Consider the following 19611-nt stretch of genomic DNA (forward strand, 5'->3'; position numbering starts at 1 on the left):
GACGCGACGAAGGCGGGGCGGCGCCATGACGTCACGCCCCATGTTTGCGCCGCCTTCGCCGCTCCTGTTAGCTGCTGGCTAAGCGGCCCCAAGTGGACTCCATTCAAGCGGACTTCCAGGTCGTAGTTGCGAGAGAAGCTGGGCGGGAGCCCCCCCCCCCCCTCCCGCAGCTAGTGTCCACTCGCTAGCCTGCGAGCCAAGTTTGCCGCGGAGACTTGTGGTAAGTGGCTAGCGGGCCGCCGTTAGCCTCACGGATAGCAAACTGGACAAAACGAGCCGCAGGGAACACGCACTCGGTCGCGGTCTACCGGGTCCGAGGCTCACGGTAGACCTTACCGGGACGCCTTCCACTCGTTGGGTCACCAGCGGGACGCTTTCACTGGCGCTCGGCTTGTTTTCCTCAGGGAGACGCTCATGCGTACCGTGCCAGCTAGCTAGCTGGCTAGCTAGCCAGCTAGCTGGCTGGCTAGCTGTCGATGTTAACATTGAGGCTCACACACGCACACAAAAAAAACAAAACAAAACATTGAGGCTCACTATCAACGCGTATTTATTTGTTTTATGATCCTCATTAGCAACAACTGGCAGCGCTTTTGTTCCATTCGAGTGTCTGCGAGGTCGTCGATGAAATTCTCAAGAAATTACGCGCTGTTTAGTGTTCGCGCTACGAACTTGTCCTTATTGCTCCAGCACTTCTCGCTAAGCGCCCCCAGCAGGTGTTTTGCATAGCGACGTGACAAGAGCTCCCAAAAATGAGTCTGGTTGGGTCGGCCGCTTCAGCTTGTGGAAGACCTCGATAGTCTACTAAAAAGCCCTTTGTAGTGATTGTGTAGGAAGGAATGAGTGAATGGTTCTCATCGTTCCCTAATCATTAGAATTAGCAATGTGACTGGATTTGCCCAAAATGACGGTTGGTCAAAATGCTGCATCAGGTTGGGACGGCCACTTCAACCTGACTACAACAGCATAACTTGATGATTTCTCAACATTTCTCCTCAACCCTATCATTCTCCAACTGGCTGGCAAGTTTGACTGAAAAATATTCGTCAATAAGCTGGTACGTACGGACCGAAACTCAGAGAACTTCTCCGAATGGACGCTTCGAAATGACTGTGACGTTTCAAACGGTCGCTTGCCTTAAAAACCCCACTTAATGAACCCAAATGGAACATTATTGGTGAGAAGAGCAGTAGAAGAGCTCATGCACGTCAGTCACAAATAGTTGCTCCTCACTTTACTTGTTCTGGAGGATTTTTGAGGCGTTTGAGGTGCTCATTCCATCTTGTTCAGAAAAATCCACAAAGGTGGTGGTCAGTGGTCATGTTGCTCATATTAGTACAGTAGTGAGTGTTCTTTTAAAAAAAATAAAAAAAAATAAATTCCAGCATGATCCATACAATGAAAGCAAATATGTGTAGTGCAAGACAGTTTAGCACAAGTGGTGTGGATATTTACACGCAGTTTTCTTGCTTTGGATAAATGTGCACAACAGCATTTCACCCAAATCTTTTGAAGTCATTTGCTCCAGAACATGTCGACGTTTTGCAATGTTGATAAAGATCTTTATCAACGTTTTTCTGGAGCTGGTATTTTGTGATAGCTTTTTCTTTCTCGCAGCCAGCAACACCTAGAAAAGATAAATGTAATCCGATCATCTCTCGTCAGTGTACCGAATCCGTCGCGTGCTAACGCCGCGCTCGCCTCGCAGGTCCGTCTGGCCGGTCGACATGGCGACGGACGTGAGCTCGCCGCCGCAGCGCTTCTTCCACATGCCGCGCTTCCAGCACCAGGCGCCGCGCCAGGTCTTCTATAAGCGGCCTGACTTCGCTCAGCAGCAGGCCATGCAACAGCTCACCTTCGACGGCAAGCGCATGAGGAAGGCCGTCAACCGCAAGACCATCGACTACAACCCTTCCGTCATCAGATACCTTCAGGTGCGTGCGTGAGCCGCGTGCGTGACCTGCCAAGTGTCGCTTGCGCGCTCACCCGGCTGGCGTGTTTTTGTGGGCAGAATCGTCAGTGGCAACGAGACCATCGCGACCTGCGAGCCATCCAGCCCGACGCTGGATGCTACAATGACGTATGTGAGGCTTCTTTTCCTCCTCATCATTCTTTTTCTCATCTTTTAATCCATCTCTCCCTGGACTCCCTCTCATCCCGTTACCTCCACATCAACTCATCCTTTTTTCTTCCTCTTCACATCCTCCCTCCTCTCATCCTCTTGTACAGCTACATCTCGATAAATGAGAATAAAGTAGAAAACTTCATTTATTTCCGTACTCGTACATGATATTGATTCATGGAACACTTACTAGGGGTGTCCCTATCCGATCTTTGAGATCGGAAATGGGTCCGATGTCCGCAAAAGAACAAATATCGGATCGGACCGGATCTAAAATCTCAGATTTTACCGGTCTTATACAAGCAGTCCATTCCGTGGCTCTGATCCAGCAGCGACAACGGCTTGCTAAGGTGCTACCATAGTAGTAATGAGTAAGAGTGATTGTTACTTGCTTAAAGTCGTTTATTGACCCTTCAGCTGAAGTTCGCTGTAAAACTAAGTAGACCTAACAAAAGCATTACACCCATCGAATGTTCAAATACATCCCAGACTTTGTTTCATTCTTCATTTTTGTTCATAAAAATTGCTAGCTCAAAGCTAACACACAATGAATGAAAAACACCATTGACGAGCTAACAAAATTTAGCGTCAAACTCGCTGCACTTATATCTCTCGAAATAATGAATATTGGTACACAAATGCTGTATAAATGCATACAAACAGGCAATATAACAGTACTCTCAGGAATATATTCTTCAAGATCTTGTGGAAAAATTAGTTATAATAATTTTTGATAGAAGTCGTCATCTTCTACTTTGTTTACTGCAAGTGTGTATCTTATTTCCTGCACCACAGTGCTGCTCAGAGGTCACGACGTGCACAGCAGGAACAGCGATTGAACAAGGCACGCACAGGTGCCGCATTTTCATTACAAGTTCCAGAATGGTCTGGCCCCACTCTGCGACGGCCTCGCTTGGCCTGGCCTGGCCTCTGTTGCTTTTTCATTCCGACAGGCACAAATCGAAAGTGGGAGGGATTGGAGTGGAATCAAGAAGGTGACGTGCTCATTTCTTGTCCTGCCTTCCAACTCTCTCTATTTCATCTTCGGCCAATATGGACAGAAATGGCTGCACCTCCCGAGTCGACCACAGAACAAAAGCTGCTTTAAGCCTACCGTGCATTGCGCGACGTGGTCGAACCCAACTGGACTGGACCTTCGTGTAGTGTTGCCAACGCTCCCCCGCACACGGGCGTTTCACAAGTGGATGCCCGGCGACCCTGTATAGGCGTTTGATGCTGTGTATTCAGTATCTTCGGGTTCGGCGTCGTCGCTCGGTGTGCGGCAGTCTTTAGATGCCATGATTGTGCAAGTAACAAGTCACCGCGCTTAATGAAAGGCCTACTTCTGTCGGCCAATCAGATGACAGTTAGGTCACGGCCCTCCTCGGTATGCGTTTAGAACCAGGTTGGAGGAGGTTCTGAAAAGCGGTGCCTTTGTCACCCGATTGTCTGTTGCAGTCGGAAGTTTGTCCTTTTTTTGTGGCAGCGCCAAACCAGACCGATGGATGAACACAGGACCGATTCGATGACCGTTGTGTAGAACTGCCTCAACAGCCCCCCGTGGCATGCCGCGGTTCCTCAGAGGTCGCAGGAAGTACATCCCCTGCTGGGCCTTTTTGAGGATGCAGTTAATGTTGGTCTGCCACTTCAGGTCCTGAGAGACTGTAATTCCCAGGAAATTGAAGGTCTCGATGGTTAACACGGGGCAGTTAGACAGCGTGAGGGGCAGCTATGGCAAAGGATGCTTCCCGAAGTCCACAATCTACACTCTTGAGCGTGTTCAGCTCCAGGTTGTGTCGTCCGCAACACAGCTACGGCCGCTCCGCCTCCTGTCGATACGCAGACTAGTCGCAGTCTTTGATGAGACCGATGACTGTGGTCTCGTCTGCAAAATTCGGGAGTTTGACAGCCGGGTGCATTGAGGTGCAGTCGTTTGTGTAAAGAGAGAAGAGCAGCGGAGAGAGGACGCATCCTTGGGGCGCCCTGGTGCTGGTGGTGCATGTAGATGAGGTGGTGTCCCCCAGCCTCACCTGCTGTGTCCTGCCTGTCAGGAAGCTGTAAATCTGCTGGCAGATGGCAGGCGAGTTCCGGGATGCTGGTGTTGGACGCGGAGCTCAAGTTCACGAACAGGATCCTCACGTAGGTTCCCGTGCCGTCGAGGTGTTCTAAGATGAAGTGCAGTCCCGTGTTGACTGCGTCCTCCACAGAACAGTTTGCTCGGTAGGCAAACTGCAGGGGCTCCAGCAGGGGACCTGTGACGCTCTTGAGGTGGCCCAGCACGAGGCGTTCATGGACCACAGATGTCAGGGCGACATTAGTCATTCAGACCAGAGATTGCAGGTTTCTTGGGGACTGGGATGATGGTGGAGCGTTTGAAACAGGGTTTGAAACAGGGTGGTACTTCGCACAGTTCCAGAGATCGATTGAAGATTTGTGTTTCAGAGGTGTGATGGCGGCTGCCAGTTAAAGTTTCTAAGACATACCAGTCTGCGCAGTCTAAACAGTCTTGAAGTTCTATCTGTATCACTGTTTTCACCACAGGCTTTTAAGTTTTTGCCTGTATGTTGGTATGAAGTGAAACTGCGCAGGGGATAGCACGGTATGCTTCATTTAGCGTTGATACATTGTCAGTGTTGCATCAAGAAGTTCAAAAGTGTCTTGCCGCACATGTGGCGAAAGAAAGCAAGTGATGTTCTCAGCCTATACTGACAGTAAAAAATAACTGAAAAGTTATTTTGCACTGTAAAGGTATAATTTGTATTTATTTACTGAGGTTATTTTTGGTTTTCCAAGTTTATTGTTTATTTAATTATTCAACTGTAGAATATGCTTGTGTTTAGGTTAAGCAGTAGTTATGTTGCAATTTAAATGTTTTTTGTCATTGGTTATTTTTCCAGATTTTCTAATATAACTTTTATTCAATTGAAGTACATTCTGATTTTTAACATTACTTTTTATAACTCATTGGTTAATAATAAATGTGTCGCTGATGATCTTTTTCTGTTTGACTAATATCACAAACGATTTTGACTTTTTCAATTGAACCACACAACTAAATTATGCTTTTGACACGATTTGTAATTGTTTCAGATGGAGCTGTACTCATCACCTTCTCACCTCTTCTCCTCTCATCCTCACCTGCTCATCCTTTCATCCTCGTCTCTCTATCTTCACCACATCATCCGATCATCTCTCCTCTCCTGTTCATCTTCTCACCTTCGGTTATCCTTTCTTCTTTCGTCCTCCTCATTTTCACATTTCACATCATCTCATCCTCTTATTCTCCCTGTCCCGTTCTCTCCTTGTTCTCATCCTCGTGTTCTCCTCTTTCATCCTCATCATGCCATCCTCTCTTCCTCCTTTCATCCTCTCCTCTGCATGTGCGTTTCTATGAGTGTATGTAATCTTAATCTTATGTAATCTACTGGTGCAACAATTAATCGATTTATTCGACAACTAATCACTGCTCAAATTAATTGATTTTGAGTGTTGATTAATCATTTAGAGACGAACCTAAAATTGTCTAAATTTCCAGATTTCAGTCTCCCAACAGTAAATATTCTCCGATTTTGTTGACCTCCATGAAAGCAGACTGATTATGTTGGTGTTTTTTCAAAATAAGACACTTTCAAACATCTGCTTTGACTTTGGTTAATACGATCAACATTTTTGCCGAGTTTCTGACTGTTGTTGCGGACCAAATCAAGAAGTGAATCATATCATCATCAGTCATCATCAATTGCATTGTCAATTTGAAATAATGTCCTCATTTTGAATGAAGGGATGAATCAGATTCATCGATGAATGGAATAATCTCATTGTCATATTAATCGATGAAAGTAATCGTTAGTTGCAGTCTTAAATGTAACCGTGTGTGTGCGGGCGTGCTGTTGTGAGTGAGCGAGTAAAGCGGCGTGACTTACACGTGCGTGTTTGTGTGCTGCAGTTAGTACCTCCGATCGGGATGCTGAACAACCCCATGAATGCCGTCACCACCAAGTTTGTGCGCACGTCCACCAACAAAGTCAAATGTCCCGTCTTTGTTATCCGGGTGAGTTTCTGACGCGCACCACAGGAAGTGCTTCACACAGACAGGATGTTTGTATCGATGGGTTGACGCGCGAGTGTGTGCGTGTGTGTGCGTGCGTGCAGTGGACTCCTGAGGGGCGTCGGCTGGTGACGGGAGCGTCAAGCGGCGAGTTCACACTGTGGAACGGACTGACGTTCAACTTTGAGACCATTTTACAGGTGAACACGTGCATTGTCACTTCTTGGATGAGCAAAGTGCAGTAAATCCCCACAAATAGCCAAAAGTCATTGAGGATCCCCTAAAAAAAGTGCTGATGTTAACTCACTGATCGCAATGGACATTTCTCGTTGTCAAATGGAGTCCAAACGTTCACTGCCACCACCGAATATACCCGTCAAGTACGTTTTTTTAGGCGTGGGGGAGAGTCTCGCCCAACTAGAAATTCAGGTTTGGAAAACCGCTGTTTTGACCATCAGATTCCTGTAGATGGCAGCGCTGCATCGCTTTGGATTTGAGATCAGCACAGCTTTCAAGTAGAAGATAAGGATGAGGCCAGGGAGAGAAATGCAAACACGTTGGAAGTTGGATATGTTTGGGCAACTCACTTTCCACCAAAGTACATAGGCTGAAATAAGTATATAACACATCGCCATTTTTCTCACTAAATATATTTCCAAAGGTGCCATTGACATGAGATTTTCACCAGATGTTGGGGAAACCCCAAGTAATCCATGCATACAAAGAAAGTAGATCAAATAAGATCAGAAATTAAGTTGTGTGTAATAATGTGAAATGACACAGAGAAAAAGTATTGAACACATGAAGGGAGCTGCAAATAGGCATGGAAAGACAAGATAACACCTAAAATCTATCAATAAACAGCAATCCCCAGCCCCCTTGTCAGTGCAAATGAATATCCTCCAGCTCTTCCGAGGAGATCCCGAGGCGTTCCCGGGCAAGCCGAGAGACGTAGTCTCTCCAGCGTGTCCTGGGTCGTCCCCGGGGTCTCCTCCCGGTGGGATGTGCCTGGAACACCTCACCGGGGAGGCGTCCAGGAGGCATCCTAAACAGATGCCCAAGCCACCTCATCTGGCTCCTCTTAATGCGGAGAAGCAGTGGGTCTACTCTGAGCCTCTCCCGGATGACCGAGGTTCTCACCCTATCTCTAAGGGAGAGCCCGGACACCCTGCGGAGGAAACTCATTTCGGCCGCTTGTATCCGGGATCTTGTTCTTTCGGTCATTCTCCCGTTCCATTCTTCCCTCACTCGTGAACAAGACCCCAAGATATTTGAACTCCTCCAGTTGGGGCAGGATCTCATCCCCGACCCGGAAAGAGGACGCCACCCTTTTTCGACTGAGGACCATGGCTTCAGATTTGGAGGTGCTGATTCTCAGCCCAGCCGCTTCACACTCTGCTGCGAACCGCTCCAGTGAGAGTTGGAGATCACGGCTTGATGAAGCCATAGAACCGCATCATCTGCAAAAAGCAAAGATGCAATATTGAGGCCACCAATCCGGACCCCCTCTACGCTTCGGCTGCGCCGAGAAATTATGTCCATAAAAGTTATGAACAGAATCGGTGACAAAGAGCAGCCTTGGCGGAGTGCAACCCTCACCAGAAACGAGTCCGACTTACTGCTGGCAATCCGGACAAAACTCTTGACACTGGTCGTACAGGGACCGAACAGCCCGTATCAGGGGGTTCAGCACCCCATACTCCCGAAGTACCCCCCACAGGACTTCCCGAGGGACACGGTCGAACGCCTTCTCCAAGTCCACAAAACACATGTAGACTGGTTGAGCGAACTCCCATCCACCCTCGAGGACCCTGCCACTGAAACTCAAGGTCCACAAACGAAGCCCACAGAACCTTCAAGATTTGAAGACTGCTTGTGTGGAGGAATGGGCCAAAATCACACCAGAGGAATGCATGCGACTAGTTTAGCAATCCAGGAGGTGTCTTGAAGCTGTTATTGCAAACAAAGGCTTTTGTACAAAGTATTAAATGCATACCAGTTGGCATGTTCAATACTTTTTCCCTGTGTCATTTCACATTATTACACACAACTCATTTCTGAGCTTATTTCTTTATACATATGGATTACTTGGGGTTTTCCCCAACATCTGGTGAAATATTCATGTCAATAGCACCTTTGTAAATATATTTAGTGAGAAAAATGTTGACGTGTTAAATAGTTATTTCAGTTGCTGTATATATTGTAGATGTATACTACAAATAGACTACGTGTGGCAGTAGGTAGCAGAACATGTGTGTCGCGATCGTTTTAATCGATGACTCAGTTGAAAACTGACTAGACTTTACGCCGATCTGATCAGTGTGATCGGTATCGGCCGACTATTAGCATTTTATGCTGATCGGCTTTCATGTCATAATTCGCCGATCCGATCAATGACGTCATCGATCGGCTCCGACATTTAACTCCGCGTCGCCGTTGCGTATGAATCCAAAAGCTAGTTTATTTTTAGCCTCGTCACACGTCTTGTGGCGCAGTACTGTAACTATCTGACGGCCAATAAAGTTTTTTCAAACTTGTCGGTGAAAAAACACGTCGTCGGTGTGGGACTATTGTGCGGTGTCTCAGACAAACAGCATGTAAGTTATTTGCAGTCTGTGCACACCTGAAGTACGTCGTGGGGAACGTCATCTAAATGTTTCAACACACCAAATGTGATCGGGCACCTGAGGAATGTACACGAGGAGGAGCACGCCGCGTTCAAGCAACGCAGCGTGGGGGGAAGGAAAAGCCAAATGGACGCAAACTCTGAACAACACCGATCCATATATCCGGGACAGTGATTTATTAAAGTAATTTAAATGCAATCATTTAATTACAGTAAGTTAGCACCCATTATTTTGTAATGTTGATTTGAACTAAAGTTATGTCAGTGGCCAATCCTTGAATCCCCCCGAGAGGTCATTGATGATTTAACTTTTTTCTAAAATGCTAGTGAATAAATTTGAAGATGCAGTACTCGGTATACAGTACACAAGTATATAGATGTCAATGTGTCATGTAAATAGACGCTTTGCTCCATCTTGTGATCGGTTATCAGTTTTTGAAACTTGCTGATCGGCCCCAAAATCTTGATCGTGTAAAGCCTGAAACTGACGTTCAACTCGAGCCACGCGGTGAATCCGCATCGAATAGATCAGTTATTCATCCAGTAATTGAGAATAGGCTTCAAAATAAAAAAAATATGAATTTACAAATCTGTGAATGCGGAACCGCGAATATCTGGGGGTTGACTGTAGGTAAATTTTTTTAATTGCGACTTGGCGGGCCTTCTCAGGCTTTCGTGTGGTTGTTTTTGTCTGACTTGACCTTTTGTGACCTCAGGCCCACGACAGTCCGGTGCGCGCCATGACGTGGTCTCACAACGACATGTGGATGCTAACGGCGGACCACGGCGGCTACGTCAAGTACTGGCAGTCCAACATGAACAACGTGAAGATGTTCCAGGCGCACAAGGAGGCCGTGAGAGAAGCCAGGTTTACACCCCATCTCCACTTTTCCCTTCTCGAGCAGCGCCCGGGCGGCGCTTGCTTGCTCACGTCTTCTTCGTGTGTGTGCTAATAAAGTGGCGTCAATAAAGGCCAGACCGGCACTCCGGCAGGGATCAATAAAGTTGATCGCACTTGACGCTTCCTGTGTATGAACGCCACCTAGCTGCCAGCACGTGCAACACCAGGCACCGCCCGAGCGTCCACTAAGGCCGCGGTGTTAGCCTAGCTTAGCACTAGCGCCCCCGCGTCGCTCAGTCACGTGACAGGAAGAGGACGTTTAAGAGTTGAAGCACAGAAGCAAACCTTTTCTTAGCTTGCATCCAAAGCTTCATGCTGGTGCTTGTGTTGAGAACCTGCACATCACCGTACTACCCGCCCTCAACCCATAACTCACTCCAAACCTGTACCACAACTTAGTCCTAAACCTAGAACACAGTCCTAAACATTGGCCTGAACATAGACTTGAATTCTTTGCACAGCTTCAAGCTAAATCTTGAACTCAGTCCTAAACATAGACCTGAACTGAGTCCTGAAGCTTGAACTCAGCCCACAACCTAGACCACAACTCAATCCTAAACGCAGACCTGAAATTCTGTGCTAAAACTAGACCTGATTTCAGTCGTGAACCACCACCTGAACTTAGTCCATAGACCCGAACTCAGTGTTGAACCTGGAACTCTGTTCTAAACATAGACCTGAACTCGTTCCTGAACCTAGACTTGAATTCAGTGCTGAGTTCCAACCTGAACCTTGAACTCCTATACCTAGATCTGCAACTTGGTCCTAAACTTTGAACTCAGTCCTAAACCTAGACCTGATTTTAGTCGTGAACCCACACCTAAACTCGATCCTAAATTGAGACCTGAACTCTGTGCTGAACCTTGAACGGAGACCTGATCCTTAAACCCAGAAGAGAACTCGGTCCTCAACCTACAGCTCAACTCAGTCCTGAACCTAGACTTGAATTCAGTGCTGAGCTGCAACTTAAATGTTGAACTCAGTCCCAAACTAAGATCTAAACTTAGACCTGTCCTGAGTCCTAAATGTTGAACTCAGTCCCCAACGTACACCATAATTTAGGCCTAAACCTAGATCTGAAACTAACTCCTAAACTTTGAACTCATTCCTAGACCTGATTTCAGTGCTGAACCTTGAACTCAGACCTGATCCTTAAACTCAGAAGTGAACTCAGTGCTCCACCTATATCTGAACTTCATCCTCAACCTCAGTCCTAAACCTAGACCCGAACCTAGACTTGAATTCAGTGCTGCTCTCCAACCGAATCCTTGAACACTACCAAAAACCAAGATCTAAACGTAGACCTGATTTCAGTCCTTAACCTATACCTGAAAACAGTCCTAACCCTAGACTAGAACTCGGTCCTAAAACTTGAATTCAGTCCTGAACCTAGATCTGATTTCAATGCTGAAGCCGAAGGGCGGCCCCTCCAAGTGTTCGCTTTGGTTCCATCTGTCGGCCCAACGGAATGCGCCGGGGAGCAGTTCGGACAAGTAGGTGGAGGGATTGCGAAACAAATGAGAGAATGTGAAAGCTCGAAGTCGGTCCCAAAGCCAGATGTAAAACCAGACTTGAACTTTGGCCTTGTCCCGAAGGCATGTAGGAGAGCTGAGCTGTCTTTCGCTGAACTTGATGACGGGTTGTTTGCGATGAGGACGCCTCGACTTGCGTGTTTTCCATGGTCTCGTGAGAGCTGTGAAACATTTCCTTCCGGAACATTCATACATGTATGCTGAATATATGTCAGGAGGCGTGTATGTATGAGCCACACTGCAGTTGTCGGGCCTCGATGGAGGTCTTCTCTCTACTCTTGTTGACTCTGGATTTTGATGATCGCTCGACGCCCGCCTGTCAGTTGAATAAAAACATCATAATGAGAGGCTGACTTGTTGTTACAGTTGGCGTCCAGCAGGGGGAGACATTCTGTGTAGGCCAGCATGCCCAAGTTCATCTTGGACTGATTGACAGTTTCCTCACATTGTGAAACGCTTTCCAAGTCAAAAATAAATGAAACTGAATTTCACTGTGAAAATCCGGAGATGAGTTTAAGAAAATAAAAGTACAAGCAACATTTTGACTTGTATTGTCACGTGGACGCGTCTCAGTCGCCATGGAAACGAGTGTCCTGCCGCCATGTTACTGACCCTAACCCTCAAGTGGTCTTCAGCTCATCAACCGGAATGATGGAGCAGAGGATGTGTCACTTCCTGTGTGTGACATGTCAATTCCTGTGTGTCCTCTCTAGTTTCTCTCCCACTGATAGTAAGTTCGCCACCTGCTCAGATGACGGCACCGTTCGGATTTGGGACTTCCAGCGCTGCCATGAGGAGCGCATCCTTCGAGGTAGTAGCCCCCCTCCCCCTTTTCATTCATTTATTTCTTCCCTACAAACCACACCTATGTGATGCTGCATTCAGCTAGCTCGTGAGTACGCCTACAAAATATGGCCTAAAAATGAGTTGTTGTTTTTTAAAACCCAGTTTTAATCAATCCACCTTATTAAAAAAAGCAAATATTAACATTCAAAACAAGTAGTTTTTTTTCCTGATTCCAAACAAGCTTTGAAACATTTTTCCCAGCACTAACTCTCATTAACTTCTACACATATAATAAATATAATTATTTGCTTTATTTTTTTGGTATACAGATGAGAAACCGCCCACTTTAGTCAAAACATGTCAACACCATCCTTTATGAATTAAAATTTGCTGCAACTAACAATTATTTCAATAATCGATTAATCTGTTGCGCTGGCACGTTGGTCGACTGGTGAGCACATCTCCCTCACAGTTCTGGGGACTGGGGTTCAAATCCCCGCCCCGCCTGTGTGGAGTTTGCGTGTTCTCTCCATGCCTGGGTGGGTTTTCTCCTGGCACTCGGGCTTCCTCCCACAACCCCAAAATATGCGTGCTAGGTTGATTGGAGACTCTAAATTGCCCGTAGGTGTGAATGTGAGTGCCAATGGTTGTTTGTTTCTATGTGCCCTGCGATTGGCTGGCGACCGGTTCAGGGTGTACCCCGCCTCCCGCCCACAGATAGCTGGGATAGGCTCCGGCGGAGAAGCGGTAAAGAAAATGGATGGATGGATTATTCTGTCAATTATTTTTTGGATGAATCTGATGGAGAAAAAGCGTTCTTAAATTTCCATCCCTTTATTCAAAATCAGGACGTTTTCAAATTGACATTGCGGAAAATACCCAAACATAAATTGATGATTCAGTTCCAGGTTTGGTCCTTAACATCCGTTGGAAAATCAGCAAAAATTGTTGATCATTGTGAATGTTTTATTTTGAAAAAACACAAAGATAATCTGCTTTCGTGAAGGACGACAGAAATTTATTTACTGTTCAGGGGCCGAAATCTGAAAATTTTGACAATTTTAAGTTCGTCTCTGAATGATTAATTGATTTTCAAAATAGCTGTTTGATTAATTTAATAAATGATTAGTTGTCGAGTAATGGATTAATTATTACACCTCAAATAAAAAAATGTTCAACAATGTAACATCAAAAGTCAGAGTGACGGCCATCAGCTCTCACGCTCTTTTCTCATGTCGAGTTGTGCAGGTGAGGCAAGGCGAGCTTGGCAAAATATTTGCGGCTTGGAAGCACATACCTCAGGTCAAAACTTTGCAACAGGAGGAATACATGCGTAACGTAAATGCGCCGCGCAGTGGTGGTTCTGGGTTCTGTGGGGGGGTTGCCCCCCACTGAAATCCCCCGTTGTCAAAATGGATAGGATGTGACCGGACTACTCTGTCATAATTTTCAATCTGCATAACTTGATTCTTTCTCAGCATACCTCCTGGACCCTTTTGATTTAGCTGCCGCTCAGGGAAGCCCTTCTCCAATTGGCTGACAGGTTTCACTTCAAAATATCCACCAATAAGCTTGTACCGAGGGAGGGCTTCTCCAACTGGACGCGTCAAAATAACAGTGACATTTCGAACGGCCTCACTTGCGCTAAAAGGTTGATCCAAATCGCGCAAGTGGAAAATTATCGGTGAGAGGAGCCATAAAATCGGTCACGTATGTCGGTCAGCAAGTGGTTTGGCCTCAATTTATTTATTCTAGAGACCTTTGAAGTGCTCATGCCATGTTTATGAGAAAATTCCACAAAGATGGTGGCCGTTGTCACATTGCTAGTAACACAATGAGCGAGTAAAGCTTAAACAAGCCAAACGTGTGTTTGTGTGCGTATGCAGGTCACGGTGCCGATGTGAAGTGCGTGGACTGGCACCCCACTAAAGGTCTGGTGGTGTCCGGCAGCAAAGACAGTCAGCAGCCCATCAAATTCTGGGACCCCAAGACCGGACAGAGTCTAGCAACCCTGTGAGTGGGACCCCGCACCTACATCGCCGCTTCCCGACCTCCGAGCCACTTGAGAACACTCGTACGACTAACCACCAAACGAAATTGTCACAAAAAGTATCAGGTGTTCCCCGCTATTGTGTTTGTTTATTTATTTATGAATTTTTGGGCCATTAGTTTTCTGTTGCTTTTTACGGTATACTTCACGTACTGTAATACTCTGGCATGTGGGAAAGAAGAACCACAGTTGCAAATGCACTTCTGTCGTTTATTGAACAGCAAAACGCAATGAGTGCACTCATGCAAGAGATGCTTTCGGCCACAGCTCACACCCAGACTCTCGCACGCAAACCCGCTGACATCACATGCCACCCCATCGGGCCCCGCCTCTTAAAGGCATGTACAATACATACAGTATTTACTATACATTTTTGGTCTTCAAATATGTTTACAGTGTTTTTAAAAGTGGTTTAATACGTTTAAAGGATGTTGGAGGGGTAAAACAAAAAGCATGTTTTTTATTTGGTCGTCGTTCTAGTGGGTGTGGAACGTATCGCCTGCGATAAACGGGGGCGGGGGGGGGGGTCATGATGATCTCATCTCGATTGACTTACTCGATATAAAATATACGTCGCTGGAATAGATAGATGAACTAAGAGAGATTTGTAGTCCACAACAGTTTTGCCCCAATCATATGAAAGCGGCTCGTTTCCTGTGGCGATGACCTCTCACGGCACAGCGCTTGGGAATGACTGCTTGAAATGACCTCAGTCCTGTAGCGTGCGTGACCTTTAACCTGGGCCCGCCCTCAGACACGCCCACAAGAACACAGTGATGGAGGTGAAGTGGAACACCAACGGCAACTGGCTGCTGACAGCGTCGCGCGACCACCTGTGCAAACTCTTCGACATCCGCAACCTGAAGGAGGAGCTGCAGGTTTTCCGAGGACACAAAAAGGAAGCCACAGGTGAGAAATCGCCGCGACACGCGGGACCCATCCCACGTGTCAACCCCCATGCGAACAGAATCCCACTTGTCACTATGCGCATGCCAACTAAGCATAACTACAGTGGTGTGAAAAAGTGTTTGCCCCCTTCCTGATTTCTTATTTTTTACGTTTGTCACACTTAAATGTTTCCCATCATCAAACAAATTGAAATAGTCAAAGACAACACAAGTAAACAGAATGCTTTTTTTTTTTTTTTTTTTTTTTTTTTAAATGGTTTTTAAGGGAGAGAAAAGAATCACAACCTGCATGGGCCTATGTGGAAAAAGTGATTGTCCCCCGTTAAAACATAACTGTGGTTTATCATACCGGATAATTTCTCGAGCCACGCCTTCTACTGCCACACCTAAATCAAGAAATCACTTACAAAGGGAAGGAGGCCAAAAGATCCTCAAATGGTACACATCATGCCGAGATTTAAAGATATTCAGGAACAAATGAGAAAGAAAGTAATTGAGAGCTATCAGTGTGGAAAAGGTTATAAAGCCATTTCTAAAGCTTTGGGATTCCAGCAGACCACAGTGAGAGCCATTATCCACAAATAGCGAAAACATCGAACATTGGTGAACCTGTGGCCGGCCGACCACAATTACCCAAAGAGTGCAGTGACGACTCACCCAAGATGTCCCAAAAGACTGTGCAACAACATCCAAGGAACTGCAGGCCTCACTTGTCTCAGTTTAGGTCAGTGTTTATGACTGCACCATAAGAAAGAGACTGGGAAAAAATGGCCTGCATGACAGAGTTCCAAGGCGAAAGCCACCGTTGAGCAAAAAGAACCAGAAGACATCTTGATGAGCCCCAAGATGTTTGGTACTCTGTGGTCTGACGAGATAAAAGTTGAACTTTTTGGAAGGTGTGTGTCCCATTACATCTGGTGTAATAGAAACACCGCATTTCAGAAAAAGAACATCATACCAACAGTAAAATATGGTGCTGGTAGCAGTGGGATGGCCTTGGGCTGTTTTGGTACTTCAGGACCTGGGAGACTTGTGATAAGTGGGACCCCTGAATTCTGCTCTCCACCCAAAAATCCTGAAGGAGAATGTCCGGCCATCTGACCTCAAGCTGAAACGAACTTGGTTTCTGTAGCAAGACAATGATCCAAAATGCACCAGCAAGTCCACCTCTGAATGGCTGAAGAAAAACAAAATGAAGACTTTGGGGTGGCCTAATCAAAGTCCTGCCCTGAATCCTATTGAGATGCTGTGGCATGACCTGAAGAAAGGCGCTTCATGCTTGAAAACCCTCCAATGTGGCTGCATTACAACAATTCTGCGAAGATAAGTGGGCCAAAATTCCTTCACAGCGCTTTAAGTGACTCATTGCAAGTTATGGCAAACGTTGATTGCAGTTATTGCTGCTAAGTGTGGCCCAACTAGTTTGTGGATTTACGGGGAAATAACCTTTTCACTCCTCTGTACCTTGCCCTCCGTCCATTTTGTTAAGAGCTTCTCTTCATTGAGGTTGCGGTTGAGCAGGGAACATTAAAAAGTTGCCCATTTTCCAGGAAAAAAGTCACAATGTTTGACAGCAAATTCATATTTTGGAGGGGGGGGTTGAAATGTTTACAAAAGAGCGGATCCCGTGCAGATGTGTCAAACTTGTCTTTGTCACTGGCCACATTGTTGTTCGGGTTTTTCTCAGAGGGTCGTTATGACTGAAACCATATAAATGTTTAATTGCATTGTCATATTATTGCAGAAGTAAACAACAAATTGATGGTTAGCTGGTTTTAAAATCAGAAGTCAAGGATCATAGTTCCAACTATTGTTCCAGTTACTGCAATTTAGTAACCCCACAAATGCTTTTACAGTAGCTTAACGTTTATTACATAAGACAGTTTGGTATTTTGGAGCTGACGCACATGATTTGCTTTTGCGGGCCACATAAAAGGCTGTGGCGGGCCAGTTCTAGCCCCCGGGCCATGAGTTTGACACCTGTGGCATAAGGGGACATGGGAAGGGATGAAAAGAAATTGGTTCTTGTGCGCTTGAGACGCATTTGCTTTTTTTGTTTTCCTCACGTCCCTTTAGAGCAGCGATTTCCAACCTTTATGGAGCCAAGGCACATATTTTACAATTGAAAAATTTCACGGCACACCCAAAAACAAAAATGGCACAAAAAGGGGATACATTCAGTACTGTATGTACTTCCTGCCATCTAATAGAGGAGCATTTAGTTGTTCTTTCTGTCACTATGCCTCACTGGCATAAAGATACATTAATAAATCATTTCTTGAGAAATGAAGTAAAATTTGCTAATTTCCCGTGGGACACCTGAAGAGGGCTCACGGCACACTAATCTGCCCAGGCACACTGGTTGGGAATCCCTGCTTTAGAGGTTTTCATTTTTTTCAAGAAAAAAAAAGTTATCTTTTTTAACTTCAACAACTGCAACAATTTTTCAATCACAGAGTAACCCGCTCACACAGTTATCCACTCACACACACACAGACACACAATTACCCACTCACAGATACTCATGCACACACACACGAGCAATTCACTCACACTCTCCTTCCCGTTGCCTGACTTGCTTCTCTTTAAAAAGAAGTTGTATATCTTGTCGCCCCGTCTTTTCATTTCTCAACGGACCCTATAAAAAAAAAAAAAAAGGCCAGTTTTATAACTCTTAGCATCACTTATAAAAATTGCTCAATGTTATCAAATCCCCACTTCAAGCCTAAAAAAGTCAGGGGAAATAGACCACTGTAGGTGTACGTTTCATATTCAAACATTCAGCTGCTAAGTGGTTCCCAACTGGTTTTGCCTCAGGAGCCAAAATTGATTTTCATTGGAGAAACACATAAATATAAGCAGCAACCAGCAATACAATAAAGAGTGACACATTGTGTATGTGAAACAAGCACACCATGGAAAACACCACAGTCACACGGGCTAACAATTAATGTAAGACAAAACTAAATACATTAACGCAAACCGGGTGTTGAAAACAATTTAAAGCTGTAAACGAGATCGTCGGAGAAGTTACGGAGCTCAGTCTGCACAGACGCAAGCGTTTGATTTGGCGGAATCACTCGGAGCAGATCGATGGCATGCAAAACATTATTAAAGAACTGAATGTCATGTAAGGTGCAAATGTTGTCACTGTGTTTGTACACAATGCTGTACTGTTGAGGACAATTTTTTATTTTATTTTTTTGGATTAAAAGACTTAAAACAAAAGTTTTTGGATGGACTGCTGACGAGACACTTAGCCTTCCACAACAGAAGCATAGACAGACAGAAAGACGGTGCATTTAAAGGTACAGGCACGCAAATGAAACTTCAGTTTGTGTTTGCATGTGTGGGACTTTTGGATTGATTACGCTTCATAAAACCAGCTTGTATTTACAATCTCTTCCATGATGTTTTTTATGACTATATTTTACAATATACTACCACCTGTCTTTTTAAAAAATATGTTTTAAAAAAAATGGTGGTGTCTTTTGGGGAAGCGGAACGGATTAATTGCATTTCCGTCCATTTTAATGGAGAAATATGTTTTGAGATAAGAACATGGTCACGGAACAAATTAAACTAGTATCTCAAGGGACCACTGTATTCTTAAAGAAATACACCTTGGTTGGAAGAAAATAGGACTTTATTCCAATAATTAAACGCCTTTTGTTTTTAAAAGACGACTAATAATTTAGGGGTGTTAGATTTATGTGAGGATATGCCGCAATCACATCCGAGCTTTTCATTGGCTGAAAGTGAAGATGGGGAAGAGTTATTGGTTCGGTACGAGATTTATTTGTGCGCCAATCCGCGTTTGTTTTGAAAAACCATACGACGTCATTTATGCAATTTTGCGGACCCCCAAGCTACGGCGAGCGGACGGACACCCAAGTTTGAGGAGCCTGATTATTGTATGACGTCTAATGGCAAACTTGCGTCCGCAGCGGTGGCCTGGCATCCCATCCACGAAGGGCTGTTTGCCAGCGGAGGCTCCGATGGTTCTTTGCTCTTCTGGAACGCTGGGTAGGAAACGCCAAGATTTCCAGCTGGCTTTTATTGCGGAAGTCTCAACATGTATGTTGCCTGCCTGCGTGCATATGTCAGGGTGGAGAAGGAAGTTGGAGGCATGGAGATGGCTCACGAGGGAATGATCTGGAGTTTGGCCTGGCACCCGCTGGGTCACATCCTCTGCTCAGGCTCCAACGACCACACCAGGTAACACATACTGCGACACGTCACTACATGGGTCAAACACGATTGTAAACTAGTAAGTACATGTTTGTAACATGACTACAACATATCTCTGTGACATGGTTACAATGTCATTACACACACAACTAGCCTGGCTATGACGTACTGACTTCGTTTGGAACGTGGCTATAAAAAGATACGTGTAAAACAGCTACATCATTATTTCACGCATATCTAATGTGGCTGTGACTATGTGTATATATCTATGTATGTGTGTGTGTGTATGTATATATATATATATGTGTGTATATATATATGTGTGTGTATATATATATATGTGTGTGTATATATATATATATGTGTGTATATATATATGTGTGTGTATATATATATATATGTGTATATATATATATATATATATATGTGTGTGGATATATATATATA

General features: G+C 45.2%; 1 protein-coding gene across 3 annotated transcripts in view; it reads left to right on the plus strand.

Moving 5' to 3' along the window:
* Window positions 1-19611, plus strand: part of wdr33 (WD repeat domain 33) — a 28012-nt gene continuing 8401 nt past the window's right edge. For 2 of the 3 annotated variants that reach the window (XM_061797375.1, XM_061797377.1), the window contains exons 1-11: window positions 1-220; window positions 1709-1934; window positions 2012-2080; window positions 6069-6173; window positions 6275-6370; window positions 9513-9664; window positions 11943-12040; window positions 13902-14028; window positions 14820-14974; window positions 18921-18999; window positions 19081-19191. In XM_061797375.1, the coding sequence (XP_061653359.1) occupies window positions 1728-1934; window positions 2012-2080; window positions 6069-6173; window positions 6275-6370; window positions 9513-9664; window positions 11943-12040; window positions 13902-14028; window positions 14820-14974; window positions 18921-18999; window positions 19081-19191 (1199 nt within the window). In that variant the 5' untranslated portion in view covers window positions 1-220; window positions 1709-1727. The remainder of the gene's footprint in view (window positions 221-1708; window positions 1935-2011; window positions 2081-6068; window positions 6174-6274; window positions 6371-9512; window positions 9665-11942; window positions 12041-13901; window positions 14029-14819; window positions 14975-18920; window positions 19000-19080; window positions 19192-19611) is intronic. The other variant, XM_061797376.1, reaches the window with a different exon arrangement.

Source organism: Phyllopteryx taeniolatus, chromosome 14 (assembly GCF_024500385.1).
Source record: "Phyllopteryx taeniolatus isolate TA_2022b chromosome 14, UOR_Ptae_1.2, whole genome shotgun sequence".
Classification (NCBI taxonomy): domain Eukaryota; kingdom Metazoa; phylum Chordata; class Actinopteri; order Syngnathiformes; family Syngnathidae; genus Phyllopteryx; species Phyllopteryx taeniolatus.